The sequence below is a fragment of the Anomaloglossus baeobatrachus genome, chromosome 5 (assembly GCF_048569485.1).
Source record: "Anomaloglossus baeobatrachus isolate aAnoBae1 chromosome 5, aAnoBae1.hap1, whole genome shotgun sequence".
In the NCBI taxonomy this organism is placed as follows: Eukaryota; Metazoa; Chordata; class Amphibia; order Anura; family Aromobatidae; genus Anomaloglossus; species Anomaloglossus baeobatrachus.
Window position 1 is genome coordinate 580,596,257 of NC_134357.1, and position 16,580 is coordinate 580,612,836.

The 16,580-nt window shown below is 49.5% G+C and overlaps 1 protein-coding gene and 1 pseudogene across 1 annotated transcript in view; both read right to left on the reverse strand.

The window, feature by feature from the left end:
- Window positions 1-4,445, reverse strand: part of LOC142313123 (uncharacterized) — a 28,374-nt gene extending 23,929 nt beyond the window's left edge. Inside the window, exon 1 of the mRNA XM_075352109.1 lies at window positions 4,439-4,445. Coding sequence (XP_075208224.1) covers window positions 4,439-4,445 — 7 coding nt within the window. The remainder of the gene's footprint in view (window positions 1-4,438) is intronic.
- Window positions 4,446-5,118: 673 nt separating this feature from the next.
- The window catches only part of LOC142313124 (uncharacterized), a 157,239-nt pseudogene continuing 145,777 nt past the window's right edge, over window positions 5,119-16,580 (reverse strand).

The following is a 16,580-nucleotide window of genomic DNA, read 5'->3' on the forward strand; positions in this document are numbered from 1 at the left end:
CTTCTTGTAGTCTGCCATCATTGTAATGCTCCATCTTCCCCGGTATCTTCTTGTAGTCTGCCATCATTATAATGCTCCATCTTCCCTGGTATCTTCTTGTAGTCTGCCATCATTGTAATGTTCCATCTTCCCTGGTATCTTCTTGTAGTCTGCCATCATTGTAATGCTCCATCTTCCCTGGTATCTTCTTGTAGTCTGCCATCATTATAATGCTCCATCTTCCCTGGTATCTTCTTGTAGTCTGCCATCATTGTAATGTTCCATCTTCTCTGGTATCTTCTTGTAGTCTTCCATCATTGTAATGTTCCATCTTCCCTGGTATCTTCTTGTAGTCTGCCATCATTGTAATGTTCCACCTTCTCTGGTATCTTCTTGTAGTAATGCTCCATCTTCCCTGGTATCTTCTTGTAGTCTGCCGTCATTGTAATGCTCCATCTTCCCTGGTATCTTCTTGTAGTCTGCCATCATTGTAATGTTCCATCTTCTCTGGTATCTTCTTGTAGTCTGCCATCATTGTAATGTTCCATCTTCCCTGGTATCTTCCTGTAGTCTGCCATCATTGTAATGTTCCATCTTCTCTGGTATCTTCTTGTAGTCTGCCGTCATTGTAATGCTCCATCTTCCCTGGTATCTTCTTGTAGTCCATCATTGTAATGTTCCATCTTCCCTGGTATCTTCTTGTAGTCCATCATTGTAATGCTCCATCTTCCCTGGTATCTTCTTGTAGTCTGCCATCATTGTAATGCTTCATCTTCCCTGGTATCTTCTTGTAGTCTGCCATCATTGTAATGCTCCATCTTCCCTGGTATCTTCTTGTAGTCTGCCATCATTGTAATGTTCCATCTTCCCTGGTATCGTCTATCCATCTGCCGTCATTGTAATGCTCCATCTTCCCTGGTATCTTCTTGTAGTCCATCATTGTAATGCTCCATCTTCCCTGGTATCTTCTTGTAGTCCATCACTGTAATGCTCCATCTTCCCTGGTATCTTCTTGTAGTTTGCCGTCATTGTAATGCTCCATCTTCCCTGGTATCTTCTTGTAGTCTGCCATCATTGTAATGCTCCATCTTCCCTTGTATCTATATAGATTAATCATGGTATATAGATTAATCATGGCAGGTGCCTATGAGACACCACCAATGATTAACCTGTAAGTGAAAGTAAATTAACACATACACCCGGAAAAATCCTTTATTTGAAATAAAAAACAAAAAAACCCCTATTTAAATAAATGTATTACTACACAAACACCAGACCAGTTATGGCATAATACACATTACGTCCCACAACGCATCCAGCTCTGCTACATGCAGCTGACAGAGAGCGTTAACAGACCATGACCGGTGATTGTCATCTTCACGCAACAACTGAAGTGAGTTGCGCTATCAGCGCTGAAGTCACTCAGTGTGTGTGTTTGTGTGGTGATGGGGCCCAGTAGTGTCGGTGTGTGCGGTGATCATGGGGGACGGCGCTACCGCCACCATCATCATTGAAACCTTATTTATGGCATCCTTGAATACTGTATATAATAGCCCCAAAAAATCGTCACATCAAAACAAAAGTTTTCTTGTACTCTGCTCTCAGTCCAACGCCTACTCAGTGCTGCATTTGGCGTCCTTCTGCAAAGGACACTGCGGATGACGAATCCTACATCATCCACACAGGCTTTCACTTTGCGATGGCGCTGTTTATCCTATTTTTAAACACATGCGCACTGCAGTAATGTGATCTGCCATCAGAAGGGCACTCCAGCGTGCACCTCCGCAGGACCATAATGTCTGCCTGGGTGGATTACGTAGGTCGCTTCATCCATACGTGGCTGAAAAGGCTGATGAAAAATGCTGTACAGTGTAGTTCTACGACACGGCATTAGTGATGCACAGCCTACCGGGCTGACACATCGACTGACTATACTCAATCTTTTTTGTTATTTCAATCAGATTGTCATGGGATCTTATATACATTATTATAAAATGCTGTATATATCGAGCACAGTTTATAGTTGACCAATTTGCTACAAGATTTCCTTTAAAGAAAATTAGTCAGTGCTAAAGAAATAATTATATAGAAACCTATTTTTTCTTTCTTTCCAAAAAAAATTCAGGAAACAGTTTTCAAATATTATGCCAACCTGCTTAGTAAAGGACTGCTTGAGCAGCAGTGGCCAATTGGGTCATAGCTCTGATGTCATATTCCACCCCTTTCCCAAAGATGTCAACAGAATTAAGGATTGGCTTCCGGCAATGGCTCAAGAATATTCCAATATTGAAGAATTAGTTCAGAAAATTAGTATTGATGCGGGTAAAAACAAAAACTATCGTTTATGTTCTTGCCACTTTGCTTCTGATTGCTATATTCAGAATGTAGGACGAAGAATATTGCGACCAAACGCAACACCATCAATATTTAATTGCGTACCAGACGGAGAATGTGTAATAAATGGAAATTTGAAAATATAAAAGGGGTCGCAGAAGGAAGAGACCACTTCCACGTTCTGAAGTTGCGGGAGCAAGTCAAATGGATAATTTAACCATGACTGAAAAGCAACACTGTTCTGAAGCCACCGGTACAAGATATGTCAGTATTGGAATACAAATAAGGAATAACGTTTGGAACACCATTCTAAAGGTCCAGTCACACTAAGCAACTTACCAGCGATCCCAACAACGATAGGGATCGCTGGTAAGTTGCTAGGAGGTTGCTGGTGAGATGTCACACTGCGACGCTCCAGCGATCCCACCAGCAACCTGACCTGGCAGGGATCGCTGGAGCGTGGCTACACGAGTTGCTGGTGAGCTCACCAGCAACCAGTGACCAGCCCCCAGCGCCGCGTGGAAGATGCTGCGCTTGGTAACTAAGGTAAATATCGGGTAACCAACCCGATATTTACCTTGGTTACCAGTGCACGCAGCTACACATGCAGAGAGCAGGGAGCAGCGCACACCGCTTAGCGCTGGCTCCCTGCTCTCCTAGTTACAGCACACATCGGGTTAATTACCCGATGTGTGCTGCAGCTAAATGTGCACAGAGCAGGGAGCAGCGCACAATGCTTAGCGCTGGCTCTCTGCTCTCCTAGCTGCAGGACACATCGGGTTAATTAACCCGATGTGTCCTGCAGCTACATGTGCACAGAGCAGGAGCCGGCACTGACAGTGAGAGCGGTGGAGGCTGGTAACAAAGGTAAATATCGGGTAAGCAAGGACAGGGCTTCTTGGCCAGGAGGCACAGAGGACCAAGGCCAGGAGGCACAGAGGACAAAGGCCAGGAGCACGAGGCCCGGAAGCACAAGGCGAGGAAGCACGAGGCTAAGAGACACAGAGGCCCGAGGCCAGGAGGCCCGGGGGCCAGGAGGCACAGGGATCAGGAGGTCAGGAGGCCCAGAGACCCAAAACCAGGAGGCGCAAAGGCCAGGAAGCCCAGAGGCCAGGAGGGCCAGAGGCCAGGAGGGCCAGAGGTCACAGAGGCCAGGAGGCCCCGAGGCCACAGAGGCCCAGAGGCTACAGAGGCCAGGAGGTCCAGAGGCCACAGAAGCCAAGAGGCCCAGAGTCCACAGAAGCCAAGAGGCCCAGAGGACGCAGAAGCCAAGAGGCCCAGAGGACACAGAGGCCAGAAGGACACACACCGGCCACAGAGGCCAGGAGGACACACAGGCCACATGGGCCAGGATACACAGAGGCCACAGGGGCCCAGAGGCCACAGGGGCCCAGAGGCCACAGGGGCCCGGAGGCCACAGAGGCCACAGGGGCCCGGAGGCCACAGAGGCCACAGGGGCCCGGAGGCCACAGAGGCCACAGGGGCCTGGAGGCCACAGAGGCCACAGGGGCCAGGAGACCACAGAGGCCACAGGGGCCAGGAGTCCACAAAGGCCACAGGGGCCAGGAGTACACAAAGGCCACAGGGGCCAGGAGTCCACAAGGGCCACAGGGGCCAGGAGTCCACAGAGGCCACAGGGGCCAGGAGTCCACAGAGGCCAGGAGTCCACAGAGGTCACAGGGGCCTGGAGTCCACAGAGGCCACAGGGGCCCGGAGTCCACAGAGGCCACAGGGGCCTGGAGGCCACAGAGACCCGGAGGCCACAGAGGCCGGGCCATAGAGGCCGGGCCACAGAGGCCAGAAAGGCCCCGAGGCCACCGAGGCTAGGAGACCACAGGGGCCACAGGGGCCAGGAGGCCCAGCCGCCGTCCATGCGGCAGAATCCAGCTCCAAAGGCCCGCTCACCGGGCCTTAAGCAACGCACCGACCCCGGACGGGCGGCAGGGGGAAGGGCAGGCAGAGACTCTCTGATGATCCTCCGTGCACTGCCGGGCCACCGCCGAGGAGACAGAGCGCGGACGCGGCCCCGGACACATCGCACGCGCCTTGCAGCCGGAAGGCGCAGCCCGCGACACAGGGAGAGGCGCCGGCCTCCGTGCACTGCCGGCGACAGACAGCAACTTACCGACCATGCCGCGTCCGGCTCAGGAAGGAGGGGTCCACGGGCTTCACCAGGAACCTTCCCGGTCCACTCCCCCGGAAGCGCTCCTGTGCACTTCCGGGACACGGCAGCAGAGAGCGCGCGCTGACGCGGCAGGGCCCCCCCTGCCGCGCACGAGCAGAGCAACCCGGAAGAAGTAGGCACGCGCATGTGCAGGCGTCATTTCCCTGGAGGCAAAGCCGGACCAAAGGAATGAGGACGAGGTGCACCGGAGGACGGAGTCCACGAGGGGAGCTCCACCGACCGTGCTTCTGGACCCTGAGCTCCGCCGTTCCCTCGGAGACCGCACGGACTCAACCGGACCCAGGTACTGTAGGTTCCTCTCCATGCAGGACAGGAAACCAACTGATGAGGGAGGGGGACCGCCCCTTTTTTATCTGTAGGTTTCCTGTCCTGAAGGGGGCGGATCCCTCTCTCGTGGGTGCTGTCGTGACGAAAGGAAAAATACAATAATTTCTAAAAAGAAAGAAAATGGTTCTTTTCCTCACAAATTCTTACTTAAGGAATTGCAGCCGATTTTAGGATAAAACCCTTTGAATTATGATACATCATGATGGCTTCTCCCGTGTGACTCATCTGACAACAGGACCTGATTAATGATGAAAACATTTGGCAAATTCTGAAACCAATAATGGCTGCTCCGCTCTGTTGGTTTTCTGATGTGGGCAAGACTTGATTTACCAGTTATACATTTCAATTATTCACAACATGAAAGAGGTTCCTTCCCTGTGTGGCTTCTTCACATGTTTAACAAGATGTGATTTATGAAAATTACATTTCCCACATTCAGAACATAAAAATTATTTATTTTGTGTGATTTTTTTTATGGTAAACAAGACCTGATTTCCTAGTAAAACATTTCCCACATTCTAAACATGAAAATGGCTTCTCCCCAGTGTGACATGTTTGATGCCTAACAAGATCTGATTTCCGAATAAAACATTTCTCACACTCTGAACATGAAAATGGCTTCTCCCCACTGTGACATCTTTGATGTACAACAAGATCTGATTTTTGAATAAAACATTTCCCACATTCTGAACATGAAAATGGCTTCTCCCCGGTGTGAATTCTTTGATGCACAACAAGTTCTGATTTCCAATTAAAACATTTCCCACATTCTGAACATGAAAATGGCTTCTCCCCTGTGTGAATTCTTTGATGCACAACAAGTTCTGATTTCCAATTAAAACATTTCCCACATTCTGAACATGAAAATGGCTTCTCCCCGGTGTGAGATCTTTGATGCTGAACAAGTTTTGATTTCCGGCTAAAACATTTCTCACATTCTAAACATGAAAAATGGCTTCTCCCTGGTGTGACATCTTTGATGCCTAACAAGATCTGATTTTTGAATAAAACATTTCCCACATTCTGAACATGAAAATGGCTTCTCCCCGGTGTGAGATCTTTGATGCTGAACAAGTTTTGATTTCCAATTAAAACATTTCTCACATTCTAAACATGAAAATGGCTTCTCCCTGGTGTGACATCTTTGATGCCTAACAAGATCTGATTTTTGAATAAAACATTTCCCACATTCTGAACATGAAAATGGCTTCTCCACGGTGTGAGATCTTTGATGCTGAACAAGTTTTGATTTTTGAATAAAACATTTCCCACATTCTAAACATGAAAATGGCTTCTCCCCTGTGTGAAGTTTTCCATGGTCAACAAGACTTGATTTACTAGTAAAACATTTACCACATTCCAAGCATAAAAATATCTTCGCCCCTGTGTGATTTTTCTTATGCATAACAAGATTTGATTTCTGAGTAAAACATTTTCCACATTCTGAGCATGAAAATGGCTTCTTCCCTGTGTGAGTTTTTTGATGGATATTAAGATGTGATTTCCTGGTAAAACATTTCCCACATTTTGAACATGAAAATGGTTTCACCCTTGTAGGAGCAGTTTCATGTTCCACATCCCTTCTGTAACTTTTATTTTGCTTACAATTCTGTGATAAATCGGAATTTTGGACTTGCTTGAAAAGATCTGATGATGAAGCTTTCCGAGGAAGGACTGGAGGTATATTTGGGGCAACAGCATGCTCTTCATATGTATCATGTGTGATACTTTGATCTTCTGTTTTAAATTCTGAAGATGATAGATTTCCATCTGAACTCCCAATACAGTCATCTGCTAAAAATAAACACAATGTTATTATTTTTTATAATATTATCTTGAAAGTACATTTTTTTTAAACCATAACATCAGAAATTAAATTAGAAATAAATGTATCCTGAATCTATTGTCCAATTTCGATCTAAAGCGGGCTTTACACGCTACGATATATCAAACGATATATCTTCAGGGTCACGTCGTAAGTGACGCACATCCGGCGCCGTTTGACATATCGTAGCGTGTGACAGCTACGAGCGTCTGTTAACGAGCAAAATTACTCACTTTATCGTTGCTCGTTGACACGTCGCTCATTTTCTAAAAAAAAAAAAAAAAAAAATTGCACGTTCTACTGCGTGCCGGTTGTTCATCGTTCTCGGGGCAGCACACATTGCTCCGTGTGACACCCCGGGAACGCTGAGCTGCAGCTTACCTGCGTCCCGCCGCCAATGCGCAAGGAAGGAGGTGGGCAGGATGTTTACTTCCCGCTCATCTCCGCCCCTCCGCTGCTATTGGCCGGCCGCTGTGTGACGTCGAACGTCCCTCCCCCTTCAGGAAGAGGATGTTTGCCACACACAGCGAGGTCGTTTGGAAGGTAAGTACGTGTGACGGAGGTTTACGACTTTGTGTGACACGGGCAACAAATTGCCCATATCGCACAAACGAAGGGGGCGGGTGCGATCGCAAATGCGATCGCACGAGAAATTGATACATGTAAAGCAGGCTTAAGAGTAGTGATGAGTGATCCCCCCCGATGGTCGGGATCGGGGAGACTCATTGAATCATTTTGTGAAGTTCGAGATCGGGATCGAGATAACATGATCGTGCATCCAATCACCGATCTTGGACTTTACAGTTATGGGATGGGGCGGGGGGCTGTAAAATAAAGAATACAGTTAATAATAAACATTGTCATTATACTTACAGATCCCGCGACGTATCCTGCACTCTGTCTCCCGCTGCTTCTGCTTCCGAGTACGATCATCGCGGTGTCCTCCCGGTAACCAAAGGACCTTCCGTGACGTCATAGCCATATGATCAGTCACATGGGAATGTTGTATTATCCCATTGGCTACAGACTGGGTCACATGATTATGACATCGTGCAAAGGTACTGTAGTGTCAGCATGCTCGCCGGTACACGGTGCTTTCCCAAGCAGCTCAGTACTCTGTAAACTCAGCGACTGCTGTGTACCAGCGAGATGCTCAGGCACATGCTCGGCTCCCCCTCCCTGCATGTTGGCGCTCTTTACACAATCAGCCAACATGCAGGGATTGGCTGCCACAGCCGGTGATGAATAGCGTCGCCAGAATCAGGTGATCGGAGATCACCGTTACTATAGTATAGTAACCCGTTCGTTAGGCTACTAAGGCAACGGTGGCAGCAGTGAAATCCCCGCTTACCAACCCAAAGCCTCTGATCACTCATTGAGTGATTAGACAGTGCGGGAGCAGCAGCGCTCTTCCTCCCCCTCGTGCATTCTGATATAGCAGAGCTAGATGAGTGACAGAAGACCAGGATCGTGGAGGGGTGAGAGGGAGTAATAAAGATGGACTCCCTAAGTGTGTCTGTGTATTTATTTCTAATAAAGAGACACCAAGGAAAAAATTGTGAAAACATACCCTGCTGTAACTAAATAAAAGCATAGTGCATATAAACATAGGGTACTTAGTAAACACTGTTTTTGGTCAAAAAAAGCATAAAGCTATCCCACCAAACGTCAAGGTGTACCCAGTTGGGATAGTACCTACACTCTCTAATATTAAAACCTTACCATAGGTCTAAAATAGGCCTCAATGTGGCTAAAGGCCCAGTCACACTAAACAACTTACCAGCGATCTCAACAACGATACAACCTGATAGGGATCGCTGGTAAGTTGCTAGGAGGTCGCTGGTGAGATGTCACACTAAGCGACGCTCCAGCGATCCCACCCGCAACCTGACCTGGCAGGGATCGCTGGAGCGTCGTGGAAGCATGCTGCACTTGGTAACTAAGGTAAATATGGGGTAACCAACCCGATATTTACCTTGGTTACCAGCGCACACCGCTTGGTGGAGGCTCCCTTCACTCCTAGTTACAGTACACATCGGGTTAATTACCGGTGTGTACTGCAGCTACATGTGCACAAAGCAGGGAGCCGCGCACACTGCTTAGCGCTGGCTCCCTGCTCTCCTAGCTACAGTAGACATGGGGTTAATTACCCGATGTGTACTGCAGCCACATGTGCAGAGAGCAGGAGCCGGCACTGACAGCTGAGAGCGGCGGAGGCTGGTAACGAAGGTAAATATCGGGTAACCAAGGAAAGGGCTTCTTGGTTACCCGATGTTTACTGTGGTTACCAGCATCCGCAGAAGCCGGCTCCTGCTCCTGCACATTTAGTTGTTGCTCTGTCGCTGTCACACACAGCGATGTGCGCTTCACAGCAGGAGAGCAACAACTAAAAAATGGCCCAGGACATTCAGCAACAACCAACGACCTCACAGCAGGGCCCAGGTTGTTGCTGGATGTCACACTAAGCAACATCGCTAGCAACGTCACAAAAGTTGTTCCTTACCAGCGATGTTGCTAGCGATGTTGCTTAGTGTGACATGGTCTTAAGGGTTGAGAGTGACCGGGTCCCAACAGGTCACACAGTCAGGGGATGCACAGAATGAAATGCCCAGCTCACTGAGAAAGGGGCCACTCCCTGTTTGTACTGAATACAAAAAAAATACATAAAAACAAAAAAGTGAGCACAATATATAATTTTATGAAAATAAATGATTTTAAAAAATGATGTAGCGCTCAACTATATTTTTGATACTCGGCGCAGATGAAAGCGGACAGCTACGGGCTGCCACCTTCACCCCATCTGCCTGGCTTTGCCTGACTGGCAATCAAAATACAGGGAAGCCCATTATTATTATTTTTTTAATTATTTAAAAAAATAATAATAATAAAAAAAAATGCGTGGGCTCCCGCTGTATTTTGATCGCCAGTCAAGTACAGCCAGTCAGCTGGGGGCTGGGATTCTCGGCAGTCCGCACCCGCCCCTGGAAATGGCTCATTGTTCCTTAGCGCCTTTTCCAGGCGCTTTACCCGGATCATCCAGTGGCCCTAGTGGTGGTGGCACGCTGGGTAATAAAGGGGTTAATACCAGCTTTGTATTCTCAGATGGTACTAAGTCCGAAATTCATGGTTTCACGCCAAATTAGACATGGCCACCATGAATTTCTAATAAACAGAAAAAAAATACAACAGAAATTTTTTTTTATTAGAAATATAAAAAAAAAAAAAAATTTAGAGACTCCATCTTTATAATAAAAAAATCCTTAGTCCGACGTAATCCACAGGTAGAGCATTGTCAGCTTCATCACTCTTTACAGACACAGTCTATACACAGTGAGAAGCAGAGAGCATTGCCAGCTCTGCTAAATCGCTCTGTAGAGAGCAAGAAGCAGGCTGACAGTGAAGGGAAGATTGCACTTGCGTCTCGCATGGGCATAACCCCGCACGGACTGATCTCACGACAGGAGCGCTTCAGCTGCATGGAAACACAAGCAGCAGACCCGCTGCTGTCTTGAGATTGAGCGCCGTGATGCGATGCGACACTCACACAGTCACAGTCAAAGTTCAATCGAGTCTATGAGCCATGGACTCGGGTGAACCCTGACATCACCGCGAACACGGCCGAAAACAGCCAAGTGACGAGCAGTGCAGTGAATACCCTCGGAAGTTAAGAGGACCTTTGAAAACGTCATAGTCATGTGACCAGTAAGTATGATCATAAAGTTTTTTATTTTAATAATGTGCTTTCTTTTTACAGCCCCTGGACCCGATCTGGACCGATCTGTAACACAAGCTTTCCAGGAAAGTTCGTGATTGGGATCGTGCACACGATCACTATGTGATCAGTACGATCTCCGATCTTTACAAATCGGGATCTCCCATCCCTATCTAAGAGTGACATCTTCGTTAATTTGAATCTCCCATTACTAGCACCAGTTCTCTGGAATGTGCTACAGTAAATAATCTGATTGATTGTCACAATGTGACTGCAGGATAATGAGGGACAGGGGGCTACTATACTGTCCCTCACGCTAGGGGACCCTAAACTGTTTCTAACCTCTTGATTACCCCTGAATATGGAGATGCCTGAGTCCCATGCCTTACTATTCTTCTGACTAGATCTAATCTGTTATCCCCCAGGGAAGGAAGGGGCAGGAATAGAATGAAAACAAATATTAACACAGACAGACAGGACACATTGCAAACTCACAGAAATAAACAGTGAGAGACTAAGGAGAAAAGCAAGAGCAGAAAGGCAGCAACAAAAACACTACAAGGGTTAAAACCACAACAGCTCACAGCAATAATACAAAACAACCACCCATAAGTCTGGATCTCAACACCTCACCAGACCAGTATAGGTAACCAATAGCTGGCATTAATGAAATAGTCCAGCCAGCATATACAGAAAGGGAGTGATAGATACTTTCTCCTCTACAGCATGTGATCAAAGACATTAACAAGCAGCCCAGCAGAGAATAACTCTTGCTAGCCTGCCCAAGCCTGTAGTTTAAAGACTGCGTCTCCCTGCGCTACTCACAGACATCACAGCAGTTAACATGCAGAGTACCAGAATCTATCATTTCCACAGATCCTGACGCCGCCATGACAGTTGGCAAAACCTGCAAAAATCTCCTTGTAACATTGATCCACAACATAGACAATTTCAAAGAAATTCTTTTTCAAAAGACTAACATAAAATAGTTAGAGACAAATACCGGATATTTAACGGGATTGTCCGAGACTATAACGTTGATGGCCTAACCTTAGGCTTTGTAACCAAAGCAAGTAGCAGGGTCTTGCAGATAAACATTAGTACTCCAATTCATCAATACCGGCAATGGACACTGACAAATGACACCAGGGACTGGAGTGAGATTTCTGGCATAGGGAACGCTGCAGTTTGTTATGAATTAGAGAAGCGGTGGCATCACACCCTTCTTCTGGCCAAGCTCTGCCCATTTTGGCAAAGCTGGTTAAAATTGGCGTGAACACGCGGACGCGCGCACACACACACACACACACACACACGCACACACACACACACCGACCCACCTACCCACCCACCAGCCTTTGGTCACATGACGTTATGTCAAAAAGGTCCTTAAGCAGTCCTATAATTGGCATATAAACACTGGGGCCGCTAGGAGAATGGGGGTTCTGTGAAATTGTCCAGTTTGCTCTCCCTTTCCCCTAATGCCAGTCCTGCATGCCAGCCTGTCTTCTGGTCAGTTCATTTAGACTCCTGCAATTAAGATACCTTTGGTTACATCATGTCACATGACTTTGAAGCCAACAAAGGTCCTTAAACAATAAACCTCAGATCACAACTGATGGGGACCCTAAGGCTATGTGCGCACGTTGCGTAAATACATGCAGTTACGCTGCACTTTGTAGCGCAGCGTAACTGCATGCGTCCTGCGTCCCCTGCACAGTCCATGGAGATTGTGCAGGGGCCGTGCGCACGTGGCGTTTTAGAGCGCAGCGCTTCGGCTGCTGCCGAAGCGCTGCGTTCTAAGAAGTGACATGTCACTTCTTCCGTGCGCTTTGCCGGCAGCTCCTGCTCTGTCTATGGCAGGAGCTGCAGGCAGAGCGCATGGAATCGGCTTTTTTTTCACTACGGACATTTCTGCAGCGATTTAAAGCGCACGTGTGCTGTTCAGATCGCTGCAGAAATTTCTGCAGTGACTGTACGCAACATGCGCACATAGCCTAAGAGAGTGGATTTCCTAAGAAATTGCACAGCTTGACTCTCCCAACGCTGGCCCTGACTGTAACTAGGTCTTATTTTTTGGAGTAGGGCTTATATTTCAAGTATTCTCTTAAAATCCCATAAAATCATGCTAGGTCTTATTTTCGGTGCAGGTCGTATTTTCGGGGAAACAGGGTATTCATGAACCCTCTGCAGGTCTTTGAGTTGCCCTCATAACAACATAGAGAAGGGACTAGAAACAAAGAGCAGAAGAAGCAGAAGCAAAGAAAATACAGCTGAAAAAACAGCAGAAAGTCTAAAAATGTAAACACAAAATTAGTGCAGAAAGTGCATGAGTAGTTATCTCTTACTGGATAGAGCTGGAGGAAATACATCCTGAGGAACATCGGGATCTTCTTGTTTACAGTCCTGTGGGAGAAGAGGACGGGGACATCTCTCTGGTGTTGTCCTCTTTCTGGATAGAACTGGAGGAGACACATACAGGGACTGAATTTATTCCTTACATACAGATAATTATAGGCCGTGTGTATTTAGTCCTGTCTATTACCTGGTGATGTGAGGGGCTGGGGATCCTCCATCATGACATCCTTGTACAGATCTTTGTGTCCTTCTAAATACTCCCACTCCTCCATGGAGAAATAGACGGTGACGTCCTGACACCTTATAGGAACCTGACACATACAATGATACCGTCACCCCCGATCCCTTCATAGCGTTACTGTATAATGTCCCAGCATTCCCAGCAGTGTCACCTCTCCAGTCAGCAGCTCAATCATCTTGTAGGTGAGTTCTAGGATCTTCTGGTCATTGATGTCCTCACGTATCGGGGGGTGAGGTGGAGGCCCCGTGATTGAGGGATGGAGAAGACCCCTGAGCCCAGACACAGGGGCCTGACAGCGCTCACTAGAGGTCTTCTTCACTACTGTGTAATCCTGGTTATGGAGAGACACAGTAATAAATCTCACTCCAGACATTTCCAGAGTCCTCACCTCTCCAGTTCTGTCCATCTGTTATTCCCATAGAGAAGAATGGTGTAATGTGACGTCATCAGAATCTCTCACCTCTCCAGTAAGCCGGAAGAGGATCTCTAGGGTGAGGTGTAATATCCTCTCCGCCATCTTGTCCCTGTCCATATCCATCCTTGATGGGTCAATCAGGAGAATTCTCTTATATATAAGATCTCCACTGAGAGGATCCAATATTGTAGGGACCTGAATGGGGAGAAGATGACGATGTAACATCATAAAGAATCCGCTGTAATAATACAATTCCTGGAGATAACCATTCACTAGATAGGGATGATTGACGCACTGCCATGAGGAGTCTAGACTAACTCTGCTGACTCATTACAGTGAATGGAGCCTTTGAGGGTTTCTTCTGAATCATGTCATTTGAAAAATTACATGTAGACCTGTCATGCTAATAGGTTGAGGAGAAGGGACGTAGCCTCACTGCGCCCTGAACCAGGCTTACCCGGAGGGGCATGATTAAGTGCCTACTCAGTCATCACCAGAGCCTCTGTAATTGGACTTTGCTGACAGTAGGCACCAGTTACCAATGTGTTCCACCAACAGGCTGTGTATCATGAGAAAGATGGGGTGGGAACCACTGCCTCTAGAGAAGAACAGGAAGGATAAACCCTGTCACTTACTCTGAGCAACCCTGAGCTCCCCGATGTCCCAAGACAGGTTCTTTCACGTCGTGCAACAATCACGTGTCTTACCTAACCAACAACCGTGTCTAGTGAGCAGGGCAGGAGGAACACTAGTCCTCCTTTATGATAATGACACAAAAGGAAAACAACAGACAAAGGAAAAAGAAACTACATTCCCAAATAACAAGTGGTAAAAAGGGGGGATGCAAGGGGGTGAGGCCTGGCCAGAGATGTGAAAAGCAGCTAAGAAGAGAGCTCCTGGAACTGCCGATTATCCTGACTTCCACTGGGCCGTGGCGAGGACAAAAATCATCCGTGCAGCAACCAGAGACCACCCTGAACTTACTGCACAGCTTGGACGGAGGTTACATGGCTGGGGGGACGAGCAGGAGGCAGAAGGAGGCGGCAACAGGAATGGAAGGTACTGCACAAAATGGTAGTGGGACACAGACACCAGCCTCCAAAGCAGCTAGAGCTGCAGCAACTCATGCAGCTGAAAAACTGAGTATGCCAGGGGCACAGAATGCAGGGCTCCCACGGTACACAGGGATGAAAGAGTTAAACTGGGGAGCTCCAGGCAGCACAGCCCTCACAATGCAGTGGAGGAGGAAGGAGGAAATAGTGCAGACTCATTATTACAGCAAGGCTTGCAGGACAAGCTGGAGCTCCCTGCATCCATGCATAATAAATGTCCACATGAGCCTGACACAACTTTGCAGGGTGCTGAGCCCACTCTGAAAGACGTGCTTGCAGCTATAGCTCAAAATAGGGAACAGATAGCTTCTTACCTGAAAGACATCCCCTTGCCCTCACTTTCAGATGAGGACAGGGTATACCTAAACAGTCCACTCACACTGGAAGAGTTGCATTTATCAGTATCCTCCATGCCCAATAATAAGTCACCGGGTTCAGATGGGATCCCCACAGAGATTTACAAAAAGTTTGGAGACATCCTGCTCCCCCAGCTGCTGTCGACCTTCCAGCAAGCAGCCAAAAATGGCTCCTTGCCCCAGTCGATGCGAGAAGCAGTGATAGTTGTCATACCTAAACCTGGCAAGGATCCCCTCATCCCTGACTCTTATAGACCTACCGTGTTTCCCCGATAGTAAGACACCCCCGATAGTAAGACGTCGTGGGGGTTTTGGGGGGGGGGGGGTCGGCTAATGTAAGACGTTCCCCCGAAAGTAAGACATAGTAAACGAAAAGCGTTATTTTTTTTTTTTTTTTTTTTCTCCTTTACAGGCTGATCGCTCCCAATAGCCGGCGGCCGAGCGCTCTCACATGCCGGCGGCCGAGCGCCCAGCTGAGCGCCCTGACATGCACGGCGGCCGAGCGCTCAGCCGAGTGCCCTGACATGCCGGCGGCCAAGCACCCAGCTGAGAGCCGTCACATGCCGGCGGTCGGGCGCCCAGCCGAGCGCCCTGACATGCCGGCGGCCGAGCGCCCAGCCGAGCGCCCTGACATGCCGGCGGCCGAGCGCTCAGCTGAGCGCCCTGACATGCCGGCGGCCGAGCGCTCAGCTGAGCGCCCTGACATGCCGGCAGCCGAGCGCCCTGACATGCCGGGGGTCGGGCGCCCAGCCGAGCGCCCTGACATGCCGGCGGCCGGGCGCTCAGCCGAGCGCCCTGACATGCCGGCGGCCGAGCGCTCAGCCGAGCGCCCTGACATGCCGGCGGCCGAGCGCTCAGCCGAGCGCCCTGACATGCCGGCGGCCGAGCGCTCAGCCGAGCGCCCTGACATGCCAGCGGCCGAGCGCTCAGCCGAGCGCCCTGACATGCCAGCGGCCGAGCGCTCAGCCGAGCGCCCTGACATGCCGGCGGCCGAGCGCCCTGACATGCCGGCGGCCGAGCGCTCAGCCGAGCGCCCTGACATGCCGGCGGCCAAGCGCTCAGCCGAGCGCCCTGACATGCCGGCGGCCGAGCGCCCAGCTGAGAGCCGTCACATGCCGGTGGTCGGGCACCCAGCCGAGCGCTCTGACATGCCGGCGGCCGAGCGCCCAGCTGAGCGCCCTGACATGCTGGCGGCCGAGCGCTCAGCCGAGCGCCCTGACATGCCGGCGGCCGAGGGCTCAGCTGAGAGCTGTCACATGCCGGCGGTCGGGCGCCCAGCTGAGCGCCCTGACATGTCGGCGGCCGAGCGCTCAGCTGAGCGCCCTGACATGCCGGCGGCCGAGCGCTCAGCTGAGCGCCCTGACATGCCGGCGGCCGAGCGCTTAGCTGAGCGCCCTGACATGCCGGCGGCCGAGCGCCCAGCTGAGAGCCGTCACATGCCGGCGGTCGGGCACCCAGCCGAGCGCCCTGACATGCCGGCGGCCGAGCGCTCAGCCGAGCGCCCTGACATGCCGGCGGCCGAGCGCTCAGCTGAGAGCTATCACATGCCGGCGGTCGGGCGCTCAGCCGAACGCTCGGCCACCGAGATATGTTGCAGTAATGTTGTCCGTGGTCCATCAGGACCACGGACAACATACAAAAACACGCAGCCTCAGTGCCCTCATGTGCAGCAATCGCAGCAAGTCCCCATACGGTACATTGCATGGAGACTTGCTGCGATTGCTGTGGGATTTTTT